The sequence below is a fragment of the Crocodylus siamensis genome, chromosome 2 (genome assembly GCF_052110815.1).
Source record: "Crocodylus siamensis isolate JL-2025a chromosome 2, ASM5211081v1, whole genome shotgun sequence".
Classification (NCBI taxonomy): Eukaryota; Metazoa; Chordata; order Crocodylia; family Crocodylidae; genus Crocodylus; species Crocodylus siamensis.
In genome coordinates, this window is record NC_143396.1 from 116,253,581 (window position 1) to 116,279,448 (window position 25,868).

At 40.0% G+C, this 25,868-nt stretch overlaps 1 protein-coding gene across 1 annotated transcript in view; it reads left to right on the plus strand.

Moving 5' to 3' along the window:
* Positions 1 to 24,225, plus strand: part of SEC24D (SEC24 homolog D, COPII component) — a 92,820-nt gene extending 68,595 nt beyond the window's left edge. Inside the window, exons 12-23 of the mRNA XM_090036643.1 lie at positions 2,782 to 2,973; positions 4,958 to 5,051; positions 7,518 to 7,634; positions 8,767 to 8,937; positions 10,591 to 10,687; positions 11,430 to 11,575; positions 14,654 to 14,792; positions 15,178 to 15,296; positions 18,491 to 18,670; positions 19,664 to 19,855; positions 20,679 to 20,768; positions 21,532 to 24,225. Coding sequence (XP_089892769.1) covers positions 2,782 to 2,973; positions 4,958 to 5,051; positions 7,518 to 7,634; positions 8,767 to 8,937; positions 10,591 to 10,687; positions 11,430 to 11,575; positions 14,654 to 14,792; positions 15,178 to 15,296; positions 18,491 to 18,670; positions 19,664 to 19,855; positions 20,679 to 20,768; positions 21,532 to 21,672 — 1,678 coding nt within the window. The 3' untranslated portion in view covers positions 21,673 to 24,225. The remainder of the gene's footprint in view (positions 1 to 2,781; positions 2,974 to 4,957; positions 5,052 to 7,517; positions 7,635 to 8,766; positions 8,938 to 10,590; positions 10,688 to 11,429; positions 11,576 to 14,653; positions 14,793 to 15,177; positions 15,297 to 18,490; positions 18,671 to 19,663; positions 19,856 to 20,678; positions 20,769 to 21,531) is intronic.
* Positions 24,226 to 25,868: the final 1,643 nt, after the last annotated feature.

The window sequence follows — 25,868 nt, forward strand, 5'->3', positions numbered from 1 at the left end:
TGCACAAGAAAACGGACATGAAGAATTGGTTAAAGAGTTCCGCTTTCTCCTCGGCGCAACCACCATTATGCCTCAGAATGCTGAAATTCACCTACAATATAGTACGCATCCTGAGAATAGAGTTACAGACAGCTGCTATTCTTTCTAGGGCACCATTACAGACTCCACTGTCTCCAGAAAAACTCTGCCAGGAGCGAGGTATCGCTATTTATGTGTCACCTGGTCATAGAAGGAAATGAGATTGGTCAGGCAACACCTAACCGCAACAAACCCGTGCTGGCTATCCCTCAGGATGTTGCCATTAGCCAGCTTGTCAGGAATGGTCTGTTTGATAATTTTTTCCAAAATCTTCCCAGGGATTGAGGTCAAGCTGATTAGCCTGTAGTTTCCTGGATCTACTTTCCTCCCTTTCTTAAAGATAGGCACTACATTGGCCTTCTTCCAATCTTCAGGTACTTCACCTGAGCACCAGGAGTTCTCAGATATCCTTGCCAGTTGCTGGGCTATGATGCTTGCCAGCTCCTTAAGTACTCTGGGGTGCAATCTGTCAGAACCAGCTGACTTGAAAGTGTCCAGCCTCTCAATTTGTTCCTTTACAAGGTCTACACTGATGTTGAGTATAAATTCACCCTCACCCTGGCTGTCCCTCATCATGTTAGGCAGAGTGGTCCATTTGGGTTGATAAAAAACTGACGCAAAGTACCCATTAACCAAGTTGGCTTTTTCCTGGGTGTCGGTTGTCAGTTTTCCCATTTGGTTTAGCAGGGGTCCAATGTTGCCCTTGCTTTTTTTCCAACTCTCCACATAATCTGAAAAAGGACTTTTTATTGTCCATTATACGTGTAGCCAGTTGGAATTCAGTTGTAGCCTTGGCTTTCCTGGTTTGTTCCCTACAGGTACGGACCAGTGCAGAATACTCCTCCTTAGTAGTGAGTCCTGTCTTCCATCCTTTATAAGCCTCTCTCTTTAGCCATAGGAGGTCCACGAGTTCCCTGCTGATCCAAGGGGGTTGCTGTGCACTCTTGCTACTTTTCTTCTGAGATGGGATGACCATCCCTTGTGCTTTCAGGATCACTCCCTTAAGGAACAGCCACTCATCTTGGATTCCCCTCTCTGTCAAGTCTTGGCCCCTTAGGGACTCGACAGTATGCCTCCTGAGCTTATCAAAGTCAGCTTTCCTAAAGTCGAGGACTTCTTCATTGCTGACTGACTTACCAGCTTTGTGATGGATAGTAAAAGTGATTAGCTCATAGTCACTGTCTCCCAGCTTTCTTTTGATTCTTAGGTCACTGACTAGATCATCCCTTTTGGCCAGTATCAGGTCCAGCAGCGCTTTACCTCTTGTTGGCCTGACTTCTTGAATCAGGTAGAGCTCATCCACACTCGTGAGGAAGCTTTGTGACCATTTGGATTTGGTCAAGTGCTTTTCCCATGAGATGTCTGGATAGTTGAAGTCTTCCATGACAGCCGTGTACCAAGAGCATGCAGCCTCTGCCAGTTCCCTGGTGAATTCCTAGTCAAGCTCTTGTTCCTGATTAGGAGGTCTGTAGTCTCCTGTGCCACATTCTCCACATATTTTAACCTAGAGGGTCTCCAGTTGTCCTCCATGGGTGCCAATGTCAGCTTGCAAGTGTCAGCTTTGCATGGAAAAGCTTCAGAAGTGTTTGAAGCAAGGAGGATTTTGCCCTTGTACACTGGGCCAGCACAAAATGAAGGCCTTTCCAAGGTCCCCATGAGGGTACTTTCCACCCAACCTGTGTGTGGGCATCACTAGTTTTCAGACTGTGGAGACCTACACCTGGAGAACCATACTCAGCCAAATGAAATGATTTCTCTCTCTCTGCTCGTGGAGAGGCCGGACAGTCCCTTCCTGGCCAAAGATGTTCAGTTGCAAATTAACATTTAAAGTTTAAAATGGTGGCATGCTTCAGTTTGGTGCTTTAAAACTGAGTGCCAGGTTTGTGGATTGTGAAGATAAGCAGGTTTTAAAATGCACAGGTTTAATACTTAAATGTTAATAATCATGTTTTAGTTGATTAGAACATGACAAACTTACATTAATGGCTGGAAAACCCATTGTGAGTGATTACCTTTCGATTAACCTTTGTAAATTAGTGAATCAATTTGAGTTAAAATGAGGAATGTGCAAAATCTACTTATTGTATCTTGACGGATACATTTTACTTTAAATGTGTTGATTGCCTCATAATTTCTGCTCTCTGTGGTAAGTAATTTGTTTTAAAAGGTGAATAAAATGGCTCTAGTTTTTATCATTCACCTTATTTTGGAAACTGTATGTACTGAAAAGATGCAAATAGACAAAGCAGCATGAGTTGGATTCATCAAGTCATGAAATAAGCAGAAGATATACCATACCCGCCCAACAGAATGACTGTTTCCCATAGCCATCAGTCGCTACATTTATGGATCTGTTCCAAATAAAACACATTTCCCAACTAGTTGGGTCTCAGTGTACTGTCTTCAATTTTCTGATTTAGAGAATATTTGTCCTTTAGATGAGATGCATACCTGTTGGGATAGATATTTAAAAAAAATGTTTGCAGCTGTTAAACTGTATTTACTAGACATAAAGTCAAGATTGTATTTACTAGACATAAGGTTAAGATTAGGTCATTTCCTCTAAATGTTTGTTGTTTGCTTTCTGGTCTACAGCACAGATATAATCTAAAAGCATCCTCCCATTTGAAAGAACTCTTTTTTTATTGCCAAGCCAGTGTTTCAAGATTATTTCCAGTTGTTTTGTTTTTTGTTTTTTTACAGAGAAGAGCAAGAAGAGGCCTCACCTATTCGAGTTGGTTTCGTTACTTATAACAAAGTCCTCCATTTCTTTAATGTAAAGAGCAACCTAGCACAGCCTCAGATGATGGTAGTATCAGATGTTGGAGAAGTCTTCGTTCCATTATTGGATGGCTTCCTTGTCAACTTTCAGGAATCACGATCTGTCATTAGCAAGTAAGGAATACATGATACATAGAATCATAAAATCATAGAAAATCAGGGTTGGAAGGGACCTCAGGAGATCATCTATTCCAACTCCCTGCTCAAAGCAGGACCATTCCCAACTACATCATCCCAGCCAAAGCTTTGTCTGGCTGGGTCTTAAAAACTGTCAAGGATGGAAATCCCACAACCTCTCTGGGTAACCTATTCCAGTGCTAACTACCCTCATAGTGAGAAAATTCTTCATGATATCTAACCTACACTTCCCTTGCTGCAATTTGAGACCATTGTTCCTTGTTTTATAATCTGACACCACTGAGAACAGTCTAGCTACATCTTCTTTGGGACCCCACTTCAGGTCATTGAAGGCTGCTGTTAAATCCCTTCTGTCTTCCCTTTTCTAGACTAAATAAGCCCAGTTCCCTCAGCCTCTCCTCAGAAGTCACGTGCCCCAGCCCCCTCACCATTTTGTTGCCCTCTACTGGACTCTGTCAAATTTGTCCACATCCTTTCTGTAGGGGGGACCAAAACTGGACACAGTACTCCAGATGTGGCCTCACTGGTGCTGAATTAGAGGGGAATAATCTAATCACTTCCCTTGATCTGCTGGCAACACTCCTACCAATACAGCCCAGTATGCTGTTAGCCTTCTTGGCAACAAGGACACACTGTTGGCTCATGTTCAGCTTATTGTCTGCCATAACCCCCAGGTCCTTTTCTGCAGAGCTACTGCCCAACCAGTTGGCCCCCAGCCTGTACCAGTGCATGGGATTGTTCCGTCCTAAGTGCAGGACTTTGCACTTGTCTTTGTTGAACCTTATGAGATTCCTTTTGGCCCAATCCTCCAATTTGTCTAGGTCTCTCTGAATCCTAGCCCTACCCTCCCATGTATCTACTACTCCCCCAGCTTGATGTCATTTGCAAGCTTGCTGAGGGTGCACTTTATCCCATCTTCCAAGTTGTTGATGAAGACATTGAACAAAACCAGCCCCAGGACCGATCCCTGGGGCAGTCCACTTGATATTGGCTGCCAACTAAACATCAAGCCATTGATTATTACCCTCTAAGCCTGATGCTTTAGCCAGTTTTCTGTCCACCTTACAGTCCATTCATTCAGCCTGTACTTCCTTAGCTTGTCTGTTAGAATGTTGTGGGAGTCCATATCAAAAGCCTTGCCAAAATCAAGGTATACCCTATCCACTCGTCTCCCCACATCTGAAGAGCCAATCGTCTCATCATACAAGGCGATCAGGTTGGTCAGGCATGACTTGCCCTTGGTAAATCCATGCTGACTGCTCCTTATCACCTTCTTCTTCTCCAAGTGCTTAGAAATGGATTTCTTGAGGATCTGCTACCCTTCACATCCTTTGCTAGCATACTTGAATACTAATTGAATGTGAATGTTCTTCATTATGGCTTGCAACAAATCATGATTTCTCCAACGCATGAACCAGTAATCTCGTAATTGGAGACATCGCTATCTTCAAATAAGCTCTTTTATATGAATCTTGGGAACCAGCAACCAGTTAGAAAGCTCTTTCCTAGTTTTTCAGTTCTGAGACAAAACACCAAGTGGATGTTTCTTATACAATAAAGGGAAGACGGGTGGAAATATTGTGTAGCACTTTGCACATGTAACATCCATGCAACATGCTGAGACATGGGCTTGTAATTCAAAACCCCTTAAAGAATACAGTTTACTCCCAAAATTTTAGACAATATGTATGTTTTAATTTCAGTGTTGTATGCTCCTTAGCATAGGTCTTTTTTAATTACTTAAATATAAAAACATGAACGTTGTGAAATTTAACTCACAGTGTTTTATACTGCCTAGACACAACTGCTAGCTAGCATCATTGAAATTCCTTTAAAAAATTTTTTTTTAATTTCATTTAAAGTAAATTCTTGTGTGAATAGGCTTAGTATGTTACAGATTTTTAGGATTATCAAAAGTACTCTAACTAGATGGAACACTGATCCTTTTCCTCTTTCACAGCTTGTTGGACCAGATTCCAGAGATGTTTGCAGACACTAATGAGAGTGAGACTGTCTTTGCTCCTGTTATCCTGGCTGGCATGGAAGCACTGAAGGTTAGAATGTTCCTCTGTCTAAGAGAACAAAGTCTTTATTAGGGCAGGTTTTGATAAGCTGCATAAATTGTTTTCTAAAGACTGTGCCAAGTTCTCCTGCAAATTACAGTGGGAAACGAGAAGAAACCGTTGATAGTTTCCAGTACATCCATTCCATTATTCTAGCAGCACCTTTGAACCACTGTAGTCACTGATGTGCCTAACATCTGTTTTTAGATTTTGCTTACTGAAGGAAAACACAGATCTTGTTGCCTGTTCTAAGTCAATTTGATGCTTCAGGGAAGGCAGGATCAGGATTTTTTCTCTCTGATTGTTAAGCAGCAGTGAGGTTTATTTAATTCCAATAATTTACGGGGTACTCTGGGCAATCGCTGTCACCTAACCTTGGTGATTGTACTGCATGTTAGAGGCATCATTGCAGTGTCTAGTAGTCCTCTCCAAAACTCAGCTTCTGCCTACTTTCTTTTCCATATAGAATTGTATCCCGTCTGACTTCTGTAGCCATGCAATGGGTAGCTAGTTTTTCCCCTTAATCAAATGTTCACAGCCTGAATATAGATGTATATTCGCTGATCAAAATGTACCCCGAGTGCATCCCCATGTGCCTGGAACATCCCTGCTGAAGTGCCCAAATTTCTATGGAACACTGCCAGTTTAAAAAAAATGCCATCCCACTGCACTGTAACATCTACAGCAGCAGAGAGCAGCAACTGGTGGTTTAAAATACAGTTTGATTGCCTGTGAGATTTATGTTAGTAAGATACAAAACTTCCAGCTTGATAATATGGTTGTATTAAAAATCTAGAGGATTTCCCAACTTTTTCTTTAAATAGATGTTGTTTTGTATCATTATGTATGTGTAACAGAAGATGCCTGTAACGTAAATTCATTCGTCTGTTAGGTCCTGTTATTCTGATACTGCTTAACTTTGCTTTTGCAAAAATGGAAATTGCCACAATTGTACAAATTCCTTTGACATTATGCAAAAACAAACAACATGGCCAAGATACCAACCTGTGAAAAATAGTTGCCTAGTAGCAGCTGAGCTTCAGAAAGATTTTAAATTGGAACAGGACACATTCACATGAGAATCATTCCAGTCTAAAAACAACAAAATAAGTAACATACAGATGATTTGGGATGAATTTTGAATCCATATTTTTTAAAACTATTTAACATACATTCAGCTTAGAACAACTTCAACCAAAAGTGACTCTAAAGTAAAAAGTTTTTCTAATTAATAATGTAATAAGTAGGTACATGATATTAAAGATGTTCCTCTTAACATTCTGCTAAAAAACATTAATTCTGTAAAATACACAGTAACCCAATTTGCATGCATACTCACAGGAATTGCAAATATAAATTGGGTGTACAGTTACACCAATGTGTCTTTTTAAAATGAGGTTCTTTTATCTCTAAACAAACTGCAGTAATAAACGTGACAAAAGACTCCAGTTCCCAGTATCAGTAGAAGGTTGAAAAATTTAATGAATCTTGACTTACCAGTTGTGTAATGGAATGTCTATTAAAAGTAGGGCAGTATTAGGGAAAACTTGTATTTTGTGGCATTGCTTTTGAGAACAGAGGACTTCATTTGGCAGGGTTGGAAGTTGTTGACATATACTAAAGTCTCCTGTAATTTTTTAAATTTTAAGTAAAAAATGGAATCTCCAATATGGCTTTATTACTACATCCCTTGGGGGGAAAAAATCTAATTGTGTGAAGGAGCTGTTCAGTTTAATACTGTAGCATACCTTTGGATATCCCTCCACAGAAATTTTATTGTCTTTTGATATAGAAATATATTTTTTATATTTAAATGTTAATTATATATATTTATTATATTTACATCTAATTTGTATCTACATTATATACACACACACATTATATACACCCACATACAATATATATGTGTGTGTGTATATGTATGTATGTGGGTGGGTGTATATAATATATATACAAATTAGATATAAATACAATTTTATATAAATATAACAGTGCTTTATCTGTTTGAGTTGGATACTTTAGGTTTTTTTAAAACATAGTTATATATATTCTAATGTATCTAGTCTACTTATTTAAATCTTTATTGCTTTCCTTTACATTGATATTACATTAGTGTTTTTATTTAACTCACAAGCATAAAACATGGCATGAGTGAACTCTGGTATACATATTGTTAATTCTTCTTTTGAAACTTTAGATTCTTACGTGGAAATTGCAACACCAGGACCCAACATATCTGTTAGATTAAGCTATTTATGGATATTAAATTCCCAGCGACTTTCTTTTGGGGATTTCAGTGCCATGAAGAGTTCAGTCTCTAAACAGATGGAGTATTTAGCTTATGAGGATTTAGAGAAAGTTTACACTGGCATTTGAGACACTAAAATGTATGAAAATTAGGCTCCACTGTTTATATCAGCAGCAGAATAAAAGGTCATTACTGTGTCTTTGAAACAGGCAGCAGAATGTGCTGGAAAGCTGTTTATCTTCCATTCATCATTGCCGACTGCTGAAGCACCAGGGAAACTGAAAAACAGAGATGACAAAAAACTAGTCAATACAGATAAAGAGAAGGTATTTTCTACTTAGTTTTTAAATTAATTGGAAAGAAAACTGCTATGATTTCTATTCTGTTGAATTTCTTCAGAATCGGTTAAATTTCACTAGTGGCTTGTTGCTTTTATAAAGTTGTTCCCTAAGTGCGTTGCATTGAGAATGAAATAGTGTCGCCCTAATGCTGCCCCTGTGTTCACCAGCAGATGAAACTGCCTCTGTTGACCAGCAGATGAAACCCACCCAGTTGCAAAAGCCACTCAGTTAGCAAAAACCCTTGGCTATGCTGTTGGTTTGGTGCTTTTATTAAAAACTTAGAAAGGGAATCACTGCCTTTTTGTGCTGAGTCAGTAGCAGCTGGCAGTGTTTTTGATCACGCGTGAGAAAGTTGTTTACCTTGGAAGTTGAACTTGGGGCTCATCTTTGCCCAGGGCACACCCCAGCATAATCCTGTTGTGCACAGTGGATCTGAAGCATCCCAAGTCCTGGCTCGATGAAGTCAGGTAGGCTTGGACCTGCAGAAAGTTCCACTTCCCCTTGTGAGGCATATTGCCGAGCAACATACGGAGAATGGACTGAGCACTAACATAAGAAGGCCTCCATATCCTTTTTCTTACTTATGGGAGTAGAGTGCAAGAGCATCATCTCAGGCTTGCTGGGCTATGACACTGGCATCAAGAAGCAGAGCAGTGAAACTGGAGCGTCTGCAGAATACCTTGCAATACCACCTTGCCCACTTGTTGCAAATCATGACTTCTGAAATTCCCTTCATGCTTCCATGACCAGTTTCCAGCCCTGTTTCTCCCTCCATTGCCCCAGACTTGCCCATATCAGCCCGAGTGTCTCTGTCCAATTCTTATGCAGCCACATCTTCCAGCACGACCTCCTCTCCACAAGAGCCATGCAAATGGCATCTGATACAACTGGAGCTATTCCCTACATTGGTTAGTGCAGGTCCTCCCTGTTTCACTCATAAACAATGCATGTATTTAAGTTTTTTCCTCTTCTACCTCTGTAGCTGCCTTTGCCACTAGTGGAGTCCTGGATGTTAGTCTAATGGCTAGAAATGGCTAATAATAGGCATTTTTTAGGTTCATATATGTATGTAAAGATCCAAGAGAAATTACCGTAACTTTTTAAAAATTTTCCACAGACACTTTTCCAGCCCCAGGTAAATTTTTATGAGACTCTGGCTAGAGATTGTGTAGCTAATGGCTGCTGTGTGAATCTGTTCCTGTTCCCGAACCAGTATGTGGATATAGCCTCCATGGGTCTTGTCACAATGTACACAGGAGGAACTCTGTACAAGTACAACAATTTCCAGGTAAGTGCTAAGACATCCCTTGCTGCTCAGAGTAGCAACCAAGAAATTACCATTTTGTTTCCATTTTAAAGATTGGTCTCCAAGCCTATTGTAAAAATAGGCTGGGGAGGATTTATCTTTGCACTCTGTTGAACAGACAGAATGCACATTTGGAAGTCTAGCTCAAGTCAAACACATCTTCTTTCTCTGAAACAAGCTGGCGGCTGTCTTCAACTGAATTCTCTTAAGTCCATTGACCTATTGCTTCATCATCCTCTGATGAACATCGGAGATAGAAATGCTTGTAGCCAAAAGGAAAAAAAGAGAATCTAAGCAGTTGTTCAAAAAGATTTGTGTAATATCTAATTATAACAAGACCAAAAATATTCAGGGCCTAAGTGTGATACCATATAGAGAGAATGCAGAGAGGACCCCCATACAATCCTTAATGACCTTTATTTCCCTACATTGCAGTGAAATTGGTAAGTTTGTGGGTGGAGTTTAGTATTTAATGTGAGATTTTTCTTCTAGTAGACTGCAAGTAGTACATCAAGACTTTTTGCAAAAATATTGAGGTGTCTAGTAATGGACACTGGTGCAGTACCTGTTTTAGACATCCTTCTCAGTCATACTGGGCATATAGCATTCATTATAGGACCTTGTGTAAATCCCAGTAAATGCCTGTTTGAATCTTAAAGTGCCTGAATATCTTCATAAATCTGGTCCCTTTTGAAACTTGTAAGGAGGGCTGAAATAATAAAGGCAGGCTGGTATCACAGCGCTGAAGTTCACTGTCTGTGGCTTTGTAATATTTATAAAATGTGGAATTAGTGAATTACAAAAAAAATCATTTTCGTTGTAACTGTCAGTTTTCTATTGGGTCACTTGGGCATTAGCTGTGCCTCTTCTTCACTCCCTTACTTTAGTGTGCAAACATCACATGTCCTTTCAAAAGGATGCCATACAGTTGCATACAAAGAAGAGGAAGCTTCCTTTTCACTCTGATTTATCTACATATGCATTTTCTGACCAATCAATCAAGAGATTGGGGAAAAAAACAATCCTAGCTGGAACCTTAAAATCCTACACAGCCTACAGCAACTCAGTGGGTGCATCTACGTGTGCAATTAATGCAGCGGAATAAACTGGTACAATTTCAGACACAGTAAACGAATCCCAATGTCACCTACATGTGTTTAAGTGCAGTAAATTACTGCTGCATAGGATAGGACCTGTGTGTGACAGGACTATCCCACACTGGAGTAAATTTAATCTACTGCACCCAAATTGCAGTACATGTGTAAATGGTGACACTACTGTGCAGTAACAAATTAGTCTTTTGTGTAGTAAAGCATACATGTAGGCATGCTTAGTGTTATTCAGTGGAATACCCTACAGGCATGGTTTCAGAGAAGAGGAGTCCTAAAAATCCAAAACTGTAGGAGTGATTGCTGCTGACTGCTGTTTAAATGAGACGTGTCAAACATTGTTGTAGGCTTATTTAAGGAAAAGCAATAGACAACATATAAAAAGGCAAATGTTTCGTATTTAAATATCCATAAACAGACATGAAAGATCTTGGGCCTTTATTTATTTATTTATTTATTTTTTACTGTTTTGCTGCCATCCAGTGGCGGACTTTAGCTTTCTTTGTTCTGCGCTTGTATGTTTTAGGTACATTCCGACAGTCCCCAATTCCTTAGCGATCTTAGGAAGGACGTAGAAAAAAGAACAGGATTTGATGCTATCATGCGGGTTCGCACAAGTACAGGTAATAATACTCTTTTGGAATGAAAATGAATGAGTGCATTTCTCCAGTTTTTGTATCGCAACAATCCTAGCACTCAGATTTTAAATAACAAAAAGTCAGAAGTTTTGTCCATAATATTTTTCTTATGTTTCATGTTTAGAGATAACTGTAGGCAAGCTTCTACAGAAAGTAGAAGAAAATACAGATATGTAGGAATCTGATGTGCAGTTTATTTTGCCTACACAAATACAGATTCTGCTCATTTAGAGAGGTACCTTGGATTTTATGTAAAGCATGTGTGCCAGCTGTAGTCCACACCATTTTGACCATAGTTTGTAAAATCCTTTGCTTAATGAAAACTTGTAGCTTCTGAAAACCTTATTTTTTCAAATTCAAGTATTGCAGGAGCAGCATTAGAGGCAAATACAGATATTCAGATGGGTTCAAACACCTTCATGGCTTTGTAGTTTGGCACCAACTTTGCCTCTTATAGACAACCTTTCTATTCTTCTAGCTCTACTTCCTGAAGGGAAAAGGTTCTTCTGTTGCCACCCCTCCTTTTGGCAGGGAAACCAGAAATGGCATCTGCCATGACTTCTGGGGCCCCCAGATGTTAAGGCCAGAAGTCCTGAGAATGGTGAAACAATTATTTCTTCTCAAACCCAATGAAGCATATTGACCAACGGCAAACAAGCAGTCGCAAAGCCAGGCCACTGTATTAAACCTTTGCAAATACTAATGTCATTTTTTTCACTGTCTGTAGGTTTCAGAGCCACAGACTTTTTTGGTGGCATTTACATGAATAACACAACAGATGTAGAAATGGCAGCAATAGACTGTAACAAAGCAGTAACTGTGGAATTCAAGCATGATGACAAACTGAATGAAGACAGTGGTGCTTTAATTCAGGTGACACCTTTAAATCCATAATGTTTCATTAAACAATGAACTGTTATGAAGTAATAATAAAATAATTTTTGCCCCTGGGATGGGAGTCCCTTGATCCATAGCCGCGTTACTTACATAGTCTTTATGCTACTTTATTAACACCAAAGCAGAGGTGGGCAAAATATGGCCTGTGGGCCAGATCTGGCCTGTGAGGCCACGGGACCCCTAAAAGATTTAGAAAATTAATATTTATCTGTCCTTGGTTCCTGTCGAAAATGACAGGAGCCAGGGGCAGTAGGACCCAGGGGAATTCCTGGCAGGCTCCTGGAACAGCAGGGCCTGCCCAGCCCTGCTAGAAGCCCCAGCAGGGGCTTCTGGCCTGGGACCATGTGGCTCCTCCTGGCTGGACCAGTGTGGGAAACTCAGGGGGAAGGGCAGAGCTCGTGGGCTGGGCAGCACAGAGGTGGCGGTGGCAAACACTGCCTGGTGCAGCAACTGGAGGGCCGCTTTCCTCCGTACCGAGCAGCTGCTTCCATTGTGGCGCGCCGCAATGGGCAAGTCTGGAGCTGGAACGGGGCCCAAGCTAGCAGCAGGGGTGGGTTACAAGCTGGTGCTGAGCATGGGAAAAGCAAACCGTCGCCCGCCCTGTGGCCGGTGCCACACACTGCAGCCACTTGCAGCCCACGTGGGGCTGCCTGTGCCTGCTCAGGACAGCCTCGGGCGGGCTGGGAACAGCTGCAGCAGGAAGCACCGTCCACGGGGCGGGGGATGGGCTGCTTTTCCCTGCGCTCCGTACTAGCTCCTTCCCTGCTGGTGAGCACGGGGTCAGGGCTGCACACTGCCCCCTGCCTGTACCATGGGGCTAGGGTGGCACTGGGAGTGAGCGGGTGCAGGAGTCAGGTGGGAGCATGGGGCCTGCACCAGTGTCCTGGAGCCAGCACCGACGGGGCCCAGAGCAGGGTAGCAGGAGTACAGGGTCCTGGCCGGCAGGGGGCACTCTGTGGAGCTGGGCCAGCTCCCCCTCTCCCTGCTCGTACAGCTCAGCCTGGTTCCGCAGACCCCTGCCAGCCTGCACCCTGCTCTGGGCCCCACCGGTGCTGGCCCTGAGGCATGGGTCCCAAGATGGTGACCGGGGGGAAAGGGCACCTGTCAAGGGGTGGAGCTACCCATGCAGCCCTCAACAGCTTGCCAAAACTGGGTAGGCGGCCCTCCACCCAAAATAATTGCCTGCCCCTGCACTGAAGGATAGGGGCAGGTTTTAATGAATAATAAATAACTACATGTGTATTACTCTTCAGGCACATAACCCTGTGCAGGCAATCATTGCTTAGCTAACTCGTGCTGCTATCCTAGAAAGGCCATTGTGTTAATATTGAGTCAAAATAAAGGGAAGATAAATATAAAAACAATTCAGTGAACCAGGTTATTAGTGACCCTGGCCAGTATGACTTTGAAACCCCCACACAGTGTGGTTCTGAGGATATGGGTAGTAGTACGAGTTGCTTTTGCGTCTGTAAGTTGAGGGTTGTTGCATGGAGGGAGGAGCTCCTAGCTGAGACCATGTATTCTTTCCACTCAACCCTATCCCCTCGCATCTGAGTTAACCTCAGAAGTAGTAGCAGCCTGGTGAGCCCCTATGGGAGGAGTTCTGTGAAGCTAGAGGAAAGTCCATTCTCTGGAATCACAGGGTTCCCTCCCTGTCTGGATCTGTGGATAACTCTGTCCCCAGGAAGGAACAAATAATTAAACATCTAATGGTAGTGACCTTGCTGTCCAAGGCTGAGGCAATCTCTGCTTACACTTTCAGTCCAAAATATATATTCCCAGAAACCTATCAATGAATATTCTGGGAAATTTGGATTTAGATTTTGCTGCCTTACACTTATTAGAGATGTTTGTGAATATCTATTCCTTACGAAAGATGTATCCCAAACAATATCAGATGGTGGGAAATTACCCTTTACTCATTACTTCCTTTAATCACCAAAAGTGTAATAGCTTTTAAGTTTTTAAAGCTAAGCCAGAAAATTACCTAAACTGTTACTCTTGTTCTGATTTACTGTTGTCATGCTCCTAGAAATATTATTCATGACTTAGTAGTTAATTCTTGGGTGAACACAGCCCCATAAAACACAGTTAGCTTTGGTATATATGAAGTCATTTCCTAGAGAGATATGGTATAACATTGACACTGGATATATACAGTACCTGCTCCTTGTACATTTACTTCTCCATTTCAAATGGGTTAAAATGGGAAATGTTCATAAAATGGCTGATCCACACCCAGAAATCTCAATGGGAGTCTCTCAATTTGTTTCAGTGAGCTTTGGATCAGGCCCATAACTATCCAGGCAACGATATAAATAAAATACTATGTGTGAGACTAACATAGTGCAAATAACATGTTGGTGGATAGGAACCGAGAACAGGATTTCCTCTTTTTTGCCATACCAGTTTCCCCAAATATTAGCACTGAATTTAAACAAAATACAATCCCATTACAGTACTATAAATCAAAATAGTTAAAGTTATATAATGCTTAAAAAGAACAATTTAATTCTTCAAGATAATTTTCTGCCTGCTGCTTTTTTTCCTTTGATTCTTTTTCTGCCTTTTCCTTGTTTTTGCCATGTGATGACAGAATCAGGGGAGTATGTTGAGTATTTGTCAGAACGCTTCCTGCCTATTGCATGAAGTACTTTTATTTATATTCACTCATTGAAATATTTTTAACAAACTTTTTTTCAGAAATTAAACAATTAGAGACCTTATGACTTTAAAAAAGTAACTGCTAGTTTTCACTTTTTTTCAAATTGTCATCTGTCTGTGCAGTCATGAAAGTAGTGGACTCTTTAATACTCCAGTTCTAATGGCTTAATTTTACCTTATGAGATGGGTTCATATATACTTGCATGAGAAAATGTGGAAATTATTTGTAGAGCTCACTAGTATCTGGTGAATGCTGCTTGCCTGGCTTCATAGTCCAAATGTATTTTCCATACAAATTATTTGTCTGTTGCATGTTGAAAGTCATCTCTTTATTTTAAACTGTAATTTTGTTAACTCTTGTGCAAACTGGGATATTTTTTATCATTACAGTGTGCTGTGCTTTACACAACCATAAGTGGACAAAGACGACTCCGTATACATAATATTGGCTTAAACTGTAGTTCCCAGTTAGCTGATGTCTACAAGAGCTGTGAGACAGATGCTCTTATAAACTTCTTTGCTAAATCAGGTAAAATCAGGAACTACAGTTTTCTTTGTTTTAGAAAGACATCTTTTCATAGAAGAGAATAGCACTTTACAACTTACTGGTATTACTCTGGTGTGTAATGCACAATACTGGTAACTTCAGTATGGTATATCTGAGATCTCCCAGATCAGAGACTTCTAATCATGTTGGAAATAGAAGATGGTGTGCTGGTTTTCTGAATGAAATGAATATCTATTAAGATCTAGATTCCCAGCAACCAGCTCAGTTCTTTGGAGGCAGCTGTGATTCAAATTCACAATGACAATTGCATGTGTATATACATTAAGGTAAAATATGGCCCTGTACAAACAAAAGGTTTTTGTCTAATCAGTCTGGAGTTGACCTGTTGTTCTTTTTTTAATCGCAGCTTTCAAAGCCATTCTTACCCAGCCATTGAAGACTGTCAGGGAGATTCTGATGAATCAGACTGCTCACATGCTGGCATGTTACAGAAAGAACTGTGCCAGCCCATCTGCAGTAAGCCAGGTGAGATAAGAGTCCAAGGAAAATCTTCCCTGTCTGCGTTTGCACAGGAGATGCCTAATCATCAGTATTGCAACCTTAGCAGTGCCCCAAATGAAAATTCCCGGGCATTGTTTAATTTCCTTTCAGTATTCTGTAAATATGTTTTTTCTTCTTTACTCTTTCATTTTTAAGAACATTGTAAACACATCTTTAAATGAGAAAAAGCTGGAAGTGGTTATACATTACAACTTTATTTTAACAGACTCATGTTTTTAACAAGCCCAACAGCAGGAACCAATTTTTCTCATTATGATGATGCAGCACATTGACTCATTTTCTTATGAACTTCTCTCTCTGTCCCATGAGGCTTGTTTATAATAAGACTGCACTGTAGTTCAATATTGTAGGAATCAGTTGCATTTAAAGGTGGTAAGAACTGAGAAGACTGAAAACCCAATACATTTTTCTTTTTGCTATCTCTGTTGTTAAAACCATGGCAATTATTTTGCCAGTGAAGAAACTGATATATTCAGTGCCCCTGATTCAGAGAAGAATCCTTTTTTGGCCATACTTGAATTTAAAACACAGCTAATCATACCCACATGTCACTTTACATAAGCTTGCTTCTTTCAGTTACATTTTGAAAGTTGTTAACTATATTTTAAATAGAAGCACAGTCTTATTTGACTAGCATATTCATCAAGTAACCTCAGTTTGCTTCTAAATGTACATTTTTCACAGGTGTTCTTTTTGGGGAGGGGGCAGTTTGTCAACAAAGGACCAAAATTTAAAAAAATCCTAATTAATTTTCAAGTTAGAGATAGCTGTACATGTTTGCTCACTCTTAGCACTTTAAAATCTTTCTTGGTTCAGAGACTCCTTCTTCCTTTCATATTCTCCCGTATTCAAAAATGTTATACTCCCACTCTTACATATTCAGAATATCTTTAACGTATGTCTGGGTCAGTCATTCAGGGTAGTTTACCACAGATAGGCTTTAAGTCTCTTTTTGCTGAGTAATAGTTTGATATTTGGCAAAAGTCATTATTGGATACAGAGTTAAATTCTGTAATCTGGTTGGATCTCAGTTCTGGAAACATTAAAATGTAGGTTTTCTGCTTTTTCTCTTTCTTGAAATATAAATTGTTTCCAGGCCTCTCTTTCACTATTAACTAGGTACTTAAGACAGCAGGTATAGCTGATTTCTGTTCAGGATCTTTTTGGCTTAATATTAAAGAGATTTTTGTACATGACACTGAACTTATTAGCAAGTCTGACTATTTCCAGAATGCTACTCCCAGGCTTTTCTCTAGCCTGGTACAGAGGGCTTTTACTGTGTGATGAATGTTGTGTGTTTTCCTTTAGCTGAGGAGAGCATATTATCCAGGTCCCCCACTTCCTGAGTAGGTCCCTTAATCAGTAGGCTGTTACTTAAATGTTGGGTGCCACTACAACAGATTTGGAGTCAGCCATTCATTTTGTCAAAAAAAACCAATGTAGGTGCCCGAGCTCAGGGAGGGACTTTCACCCCATGAATACCAATTGACTAGACGATTTCAGACATGTCTCTCTTCAGGGCTGTTCATTTTCTGTCTCACTGTACTGGCTGTTGTGAATCCCACTGAGGTACCTTACCTTCCCCATTCACTGTATGGGGAACTTAGACACCTAACTTGTAAATTCCACTTCCTGAGTTGGGTACCTAAATGTTATGCTGAGTGTAGATCCTTACGTCCATTTATAGATCTGGGCCCAAGTGATTTGCCCAAGCTCACGCAGGAAGTCTGTGGTGGAGCAGAGAATCCCAGGCAGTGCCCTAACTTTTGGATCATCCTTCCTTCCTCCTTCAGGATAGTAACCATTAACTCAGTTCCAATGGCAGGAGTACAGCACGGCGTATGCAGGAAGGAAACACAGTGGCAACAGAAATATCACTGTGCAAAAACCTAATTAATCTTTTAGGATGTTGTTGTGTGTTCCTTTTTCATTAGATCTTTTTTTTTAATGCCTGCAATTAAAGCCCTGGTATAGGATAAATACTGAACCCTGAGAAAATCAGCTCTTTGTACTTCCATGTCGATTTCCCTTTGTACTAAGCCCTGAGAAAATCAGCTCTTTGTACTTCCATGGCGGTTTTCCTCTCAGAATTCACCAGCCAAAGAAATCATAAATTGGGGGGTGTGGTACAAAGTCCTCATCTAAGTTGTATTAACATTCCATGCACACACAGCTCTTTTGCACACTTTATTTAGCTCTTAAAGTCAGAAGATTGCTAAAAAATTGGCAAATTTAAGACCTCTATTTCTTTGCATCAGAGCAGTTAGTTGTCTGATTGAGCATCACTCAAGAAATAATCCAGGAATAAAATGGTGATTTTGCAAGACATACTTGAGTTTGTGTTTGCATTTGTCTTTCTTCTTTAATGGTTTTGCCCTGTAATGGTAGCTTCAGGATAGCTGTATCACCAGTGTAGTTCAGTGGGGAAGGCACCAGCATGGCAACTCACGGGGAACATAAGCTCTGTGGCTTGCTAGGTCACTTCAAACAAGTCCCTACTTGTGCACCTCAGTTTCCCCATCTGAAAAAGAGGTGATTTTCTCATAACATCTCAGAATTAAAAAACTTTTAAGTTTATATTTCCTTCCTTGAAATAGCATTTAGTTAAAATGCTGGTGTACAACTTACAGTAGTTGTAATTGTTTAAAGCATTTGTTGAGCTTCGGCAGTTCACTGCCCGTTAATGCATGAAGAAAATATTATTGTCAGACACGTTTAGCATTAACTGTCTTGAATATAATTTACAACAGACTTTTATTCTGAGCACTTACCTTGTTTCATACAGTGAGCACGCCAAAAGTCACATGATGTGGCTAACTGTGTCTGAGACTGAGGTAATGCATGTTCCCCCTTTACCTGCTGGACTGTTTCTTGTTCATCTCATTTTTTTCTACAAGTTTCCTTGCAGAACTGGGCACAAAAAATGAAGTAACTTCTGTTTGAGCTTTTCAGGGTTGAATTACTCATTCTAAGTGTTTATTTGCCCTTTGAGGCTTCTTGCAAACAGCTGTTACTAATAGTCCTGAGTTGCCTCTTTGTGACCAGCTGGGGGGTTTGGTGACACGGCAAAGAACTTGGTTTGTTCAGAAGCCGAACATCCAGGTTTCTTGCTAACAGTTGGGATTTAAGAAATAACAACATTTCCTTCTGTGTTTCAGCTCATCCTTCCTGATGCAATGAAGGTGCTGCCAGTATATATGAATTGTTTGTTAAAAAGTTGTGTCCTAGTTGGCAGACCAGAAATTCCAACAGATGAAAGAGCTTACCATAGGCAACTAATCATGTCTATGGATGTAGCCAACACACAGCTGTTTTTCTATCCACAGCTTTTGCCAATTGTAAGTATACACCAGGAGTGTGGAAATGTTAGTTTTAGAACTTTTCAGTCAAACAGAGGCATGTGTTAGATATGCAGCATTTATTTTAAACATCCATGTAAATGCATATGTGCACAGGGTTCCTTGAACAGTAATTAGCTTTTATATTGGTAAGCTAGGTGTTTCTTATCATTGCTGGGTAGTCTCCAACGGATCTACTGATTTTTAAGTTTTTGAAAGTTAGAATGGCTGAAAGAAATACCTACACGAGAACAGTGAAATGGCAATTTATACCCGTCTGTATATACGAGATACACTCACACACTTTGCCTCAAATGTTTAGTTTGCTGAAGATGAGTTGCAGTTACTGTGTGCAGTATCATATTGATAATGGTACTACCTTGTTTGCCAAATGTTATTTCCTTGATTCTTATTCACATGGAAGGATGTTAACTTTAACTTCACTGATTAACTGTTTAATTTGAATTCTAAAAAGTTGCTTAATTAGGGGTAGTGAGAAGTACTGGGTTGACTTTCTGAGAGACTTCAGTTCCACTTAAATAATGAACAGTCAATGTTGGTAGTTCTGTGCTTCAGAAAGAGAATTAGATAATTAACTTCGTGTTTTGATGAAAACTAGAAAATTGATTATAGATTAGGTCTCAGTTATTCCAAGCCAACAGCAGTGCACATACATAAATAAGAATGTTTTGAAGCCTGTGGTGTAGTAGAGATATAAATAACAGCATACCACTGGACTAGAGAATCCTACTCAATGTAAGACAAGCTAGAAAGAATGCAGGTTGATTATCCTAGACTGTAAATTGTGCTCATTGGGAAGGAATTGTTGACATTGAATAATGTAATCTTAAAATTATTTTTTTTTCTTGAGGAGTTACTTTCAACACCTGACTGCATATTAACAAGACAACTTGAAACTTTTTATATGGCACTTACTAAATATAACTGCACTAAACAGACCTAAACTCCCATGTTATTTCTATCTCTCTACAGCACAACACGGATGTAAAAAGTGATGCTTTCCCCACCTCAGTCCGTTGCTCAGAGGAGCGTCTGTCTGAAGGAGGAGTGTTCTTCCTGGCAAATGGCTTAAATATGTTCTTGTGGCTTGGAGTCAGTGCCCCACCTGAGGTTATTCAAGGCATCTTTAATGTACCGTCCTTTGCACATATCAGCACCGAAGCTGTGAGTACATTTGGGGTGAAACTAGAGATACAATGTACTTGAATCCTAAATAAATAGTCATCCTTAATTTGGAAGTGAGTTTCCAGACAAACATGAGTGGAGCTGAAGCATCACCACTTCAATCCTGACTTGAACTAAAACGAGGGATGCATACGATTTGTTTAGATTCCATCTTGTTTCCCTGACCTGGTTATACAGCCTGGGAGCAGAAACAATTGTGGGTGACCAATCATAAAGCAGAAATAAAAAATGAGGGAAGTATGAATTGTTCAGAGCCAACGGACTGAATTTTTCACAGTGCATACTTGTGACTGCATTTGAAAAATGTTCCTGAAATTTGCTAATCAAATCCATTCCAGTGGATGATAGACTCTCCCTGCATTTGGATAGGATAACTTATGAAACAGCCTGCCTGGACACACACTGAAAGCCCACATATCATAGTTTAGCATGACAGAACTAACACAGTCTTCAGCTTATCTTTTAGTGAATGTGATGGTTTTGCATGCAGTTTCCATACACTATTCCCCCATGGTGAGTTTCCCATAAAATACATTTCCAGACAGATGCACATGAAAATGAGTGTACCTGTGGCCATTTCTTTTGTGAAGGTCATTAGTACATTTTCGTTTTTGGAATGAGACCTGTAGAAGCTGGCTTACATCCTTCACAACCTGCCAAAATGATTCTGTAAAGCTTGGGAAAATTAATATTGTCAAAAAAAATACATGACTCGTACTGTTAATCCCTAATATTTGCATCAACTCTTCTACTGGTAGAAGTGTTTTCTCATATGGTCATTCATCACCTTTCATTCTAACAGACACAGCTGCCTGAATTGGACAATCCATATTCTAAGAAGCTCAGATCAATAATGAAGTATATCCAGAGCCAAAAGCCTTACTCCATGAAGGTAGGAGATTAAATTTAAAATGAGTTTAAGATAGACACTAAGTAACTCAGCAAGTCCATGTGGATTCCTCATGCATCAATGCTATTTGTGCATTATTAGATTTGATGGGATATTTTAAGTTGTTTTAATAATCCCACTGTTTCAAAAAGAGCCCTCTGCAAAGGCCCTTGTATCTGCAAGATGCCCCTATTAGCTTCAGTGGGCTCTGGAAATGGAAGGTGGATAGATCCCTTTTTGAATCAGTGTGAGCATCTTCACTTGATTACTTGAAATTAATGTTCTTTGAGCAAGGAATTCCAGATCTCCTGCTGTAGGTAAAATTTTCAAAAGCATTCAGCATTTGTTTGTGGCCATTTTACTATTGATTTAAAGGGAGCAGAATTAGGCAAATGCTGAGCTCTTGTAAAAATCATCCCTGTAGTGATAATGATAGTAAATCTTGCATAATTTATGTCAAGTAATTAAAAATCACTGGTATTTTATTATGCTCTGGCTTTTAAACTGAACACCTAAGCAAGATAATTTAGGGCCAGATTTTTCAAATGGATACTAATGCTGCATCTGTCTTTACTTCTGCATCCATCGATTTGACACTGCTCATACCAAAACAACTAGCCATAAGCATAACAAAAATAATCATCACGGTGAAGGGTCTGCTCTGCTACAGCTAGCAGTGAACATGGCACATCATTTGAATGTTTAACAGCCACAAGGCAAACAATACCCTCAGAATATCTTGAATAATTGCTCTCTCTCCTTCTAGCTAATAATAGTGAAGCAACGAGAACAGCCAGAGATGCTTTTCCGACAATTCCTGGTGGAAGACAAAAGTATTTATGGAGGAGCTTCTTATGTGGACTTCCTGTGTTGTGTCCATAGAGAGATCTGTCAGCTGCTCAACTGAAGGAATTGAATATATTCTGATAAATATCCTTTTTATTAGTAAGAGGGACCTTCTGCTTGGTGACTAAAGTCCAGATCCTTAAAGGTATGCAAGTACATAATTTCTCATCAATTTCAAATACCCTTGAGGATCTGGGCCTAACTCCAAATAGTGTTTTACCAAGCTTTTCCTATGCTACTTTGTACAGTTTCTGATTTCAGACACTAATGCTCACTCTTGGAGTATCAAGTTTACCTATTAATATGTAGACTAGGACATTTTCGCTCAGGTATAAAATCTTTGGGAGGGGCTTTACTGTTCTTTTCAAAAGGGTCTGTTTGTAATTGTGAACTTTCAAACTACCAAGCTTAAAGCTTATGGTTTGCATTTCCTAAATATCAAGATAAATAGATAGTTTAACAGAACGTTAGTGTTCATTATTTGTTATTCATATAAATTGTATGATAACCAAGAAAATACCAGGCAAAAGTCTCCACCATAAAAAAGGTTATTAACCAAACTCCACCAAACACGCTGAGTTTTTCTAACAAAACCAAAACATTTAAATATCAAATTTGCAATAATATTTAAAGTGTTTTTATAGTAGCCTGCTCCTTTCATACTTGTCAGCATATAACAGTGTTAATCATTTGGGACCATTTTCAACACTTGCTTACTAGTAAGTTATAAAATACACATGAAATACTTCATGGTTTCTCTTCTTGACAGGTATGGGGTTATAACTAAACTACTTCTACAAAAGAAAATGAAAACTAATGTCGGTCTCACCTTTCATGTACAAAACAGAGCAAACTGTTCAGGCATGTGACCCTGCTATGGAAAAGCCCTCAAATCCCACTCTGGTCTGCTGATAAATAGCATGGATTTCTCTTCCCTGCAAATTACAGTGCTATCAAAAACAAAGGGTGCTGCACAGAACTACCTCTGTTTTAACCAGGTGCAGATCAGTACTAGGCATGTCTTGTTTTATATAGACTAGCTTTATTCCAGCCCTGATCTGAAAACAACCCACACAAGACTTTGAACTACTTTACAAGAAGGGTTCACTGTGGGACTATACTAATTAAAGTACATCTTGACTTTGCAGAGACTTGATGGGGGATTGACCAGAGCATCCTTTGTGTCAGTGCAGGTCTTGCTATCTTGTGGGGATGGCTGGGCTCAGATTATCCTTTTCCATTGATTTTTTTTTTTTTTTTTTTTTTTAAGATGCCACAGATACCAGTATGTGGCTGGTCCAGGGCACAGAAAAAAGTTTCTGTCTACAGTTGGGCCTGTCCGTTTGGCTGTGCATCATCCTGTGGGGGTATGCATAACCAAGCTTGTATCATAGAATGTACAAGAGAAGGGAAAGGACTGTAGTAAACAGTAATGAGTTATCTTGCTTTTGCTGTATATCTATACTAGTTATAGGCTAGTCTCTTAGGGCGCATCTACACATGACCATACAGTGACGTACTGATGTGCTACATCGCCGTACAGCACGCTGTGGCGACATAGTGATCACCTTCCAAAAGGAAATACTAAAGCACAGCACAATAGCAACATCACCATACAGCGATGTGTAGACGCACTCTTACTGAGCTAAATCATTGCTAGCAGAAGTGGGTACAACTCTCTTGTCTTTGGCACAATAATTAATTTGGCTTAATAAGAACAGGTTTTTATTTGCAATGAAAATGTAGCTGTGCTAATCAAAAATGACAGTCAATGTCCACAACTTAAGAGGAATTTACAATACAAGTTTGAGCTAAATATTTGTCCTGTTGCAGTTTCAGGGACTGTAAGTGTTTAGACAGTTGACACTTTAACCAAAGGTTATATATGCTGCTAAAAGACACATTTCATTACTTTTGTATTTACAATCATCTCTTGAATACACTGTTTTTTTTAGAAGTAAACAAGTGTTTAATTCCTGGTTTTTAATATTGATAAAAGGCAGAATTTAAAAAGCTAGAATCTTTGGAAGGCCTGTTTGCCTCAGATGATGTATTGATTATTTTCCTCATTAAACTGTTAATGCCTTTACAAATTATTAATGTCATGATAAATCTCAACTGCAATACTTGCCTTAAAACAAGGGGTAAATTATTTTTCTTCGCAACTGTTGGAGGAAAGGACACAAGCAGGCTTCAAGTTGTAGAGACATTTCAGATCCCTGCAAAAAATAATGTGCCTTTTAAAAAACGTTAAGTTATCATGGAATTTAGGAAAAGTGTTGTCATTAGATACATGGACAATGATCTGAAGTGCGTTTCTGCTTCCAGTCTTTAACACATAAGGTATTTTTGTTAGTGTGATTACATCATTGTGCATTTTGAGTTCAACCATCTCTTGACCAAGAAGGAGTATTAAAAAAATGTACAAAGAATGAAGTCAAAGCATGAAGTAGAGACGATTTTTCTATTTCTTCATCCAATACTAACAGGTGGGAATTTGTAAAGAGAAATATTTGTTGCTATTTCATGTCTGTGTACATTATGAATTACACCAGCAACTTTTTTTTAAAATGTAAACATGAGTGACTATTAAATATCCTCCTCCTCATTCTCACTGTGTTCAGTGTTTATTCTTAATGTGTGAAATTCTCATTTTAGCATGTAACTACATAATGTGTCAACACAGGGATGAAAAAATGCCTTTATTTCATTAATAAGTACTGCATTTAGTCCAACCGCAACAACAGCTTCAATGTAATGGGAAAGCTTAGTTTCTTTTGGGTTAGTCCAACATGGGAACATGGCCCCCCAAAAGATCAGGTTTAAAATCTGGCAAAGAGTTTTATGTCATTGCCTTCAGGTATCTGATGAGTCATTGTATTGTATTGTACCTGTCTCTAAGGAAAAAGCATGAACTGGGGTGGGCTAGGATTCATGTAAGCTGGATAATTTCTCTGTTGCTTTACTGTATATCTCAATGTTCTGGGTGTGCTGTTTCTCTCATTCCCTGGAAACTCAAAAGTGATGGACCTGGAAGCAGTTTCTTGACTTTATTAAGTAATTTTGCCTAATATTTAAACATTTTCAGAGGCAGAACATTACCTTTATGGTACCACATTTGCTCAAATCTAAAATGACCCTGAATTTAAGAAGACCCCTCCCTCCCCCCCAAATGAGATGTTATACATGGAAAATTTCATAGATTTCATAGACATTAGGGCTGGAAGGGACCTTGGAAGATCAAGTCCAGCCCCCCCACCCGAAGGGCAGGAAGTCAGCTGCGGTCATAGGTTCCCAGCAAGATAAGCATCCAATTTGCTCTTGAAGGTGTTCAATGTAGGTGCTTGAACCACCTCCAACGGCAGGCTGTTTCAGACCTTGGGAGCTCGGACAGTAAAGAAATTCTTCCTTATATCCAGCCTGAACCAGTCTTGCAGGAGTTTATGACTGTTCGACCTTGTCATCCCTTGGGTTGCTCTGGTGAACAAATGTTCCCCCAGATACTGGTGGTCACCCCTGATAAACTTATAGGTGGCCATCAGATCACCCCTGAGCCTATGCTTTTCCAGGCTTTTGTAACTGTTATAATTTTCCATGTATAGAATCTGATTATTGGAGGGTCCTCTTTAATCTGCGCCCCCACCACTGCAAAGAGGTCAGCAGTGGGGAGGCAGATGGTGTGGGGAGGTCAAGCAGCTTGCTCCCTCTGTCCCCTTTCCCCCCCATAGTGTTACTTTGTGCTGGCAGGCTGTGTTCCCATTCTAGCCTGGGGCACTGAGCACAGCCCCAGCCCAGCCCCTGTAGCAGCTGTGTGGGCTGCTCACCACTGCTTGCAGCCAGGCTAGGGTTGTACTCGGTGCCCCAGGCTGCAGTGTGCACAGAGCCTGCCAGCATGGAACAATGGTAAGAGTGGGATAGGAGGAAGTGAGGCAGGTAGGGGACGAGAGGCTGCATGGCAGGAAGATAAGGAAGAGGCTACAGGAGGGAGGTGGGGTGCAGAGCTGGTGGGGGTGGGAAGGCACCAACCCTGTCTAGGGGCTGGAGCCTAAGGCACAGCAGTTGCTTCCCAATTCTGAGACAAGGGGTTTCTTACCAGCTGTTAAATAGGAAGGAAGAGACCTTGTCTTAGAATCAAGTAAATATGGTAATACCAAATTATAACAGAGCCTCACCGTGAGACCGAGTGCAGGGGACTGCTTACATGCATATTGTCAAAGTTCAAACAACATCATACTGAAGCCTCTGTCTTCTCTACAG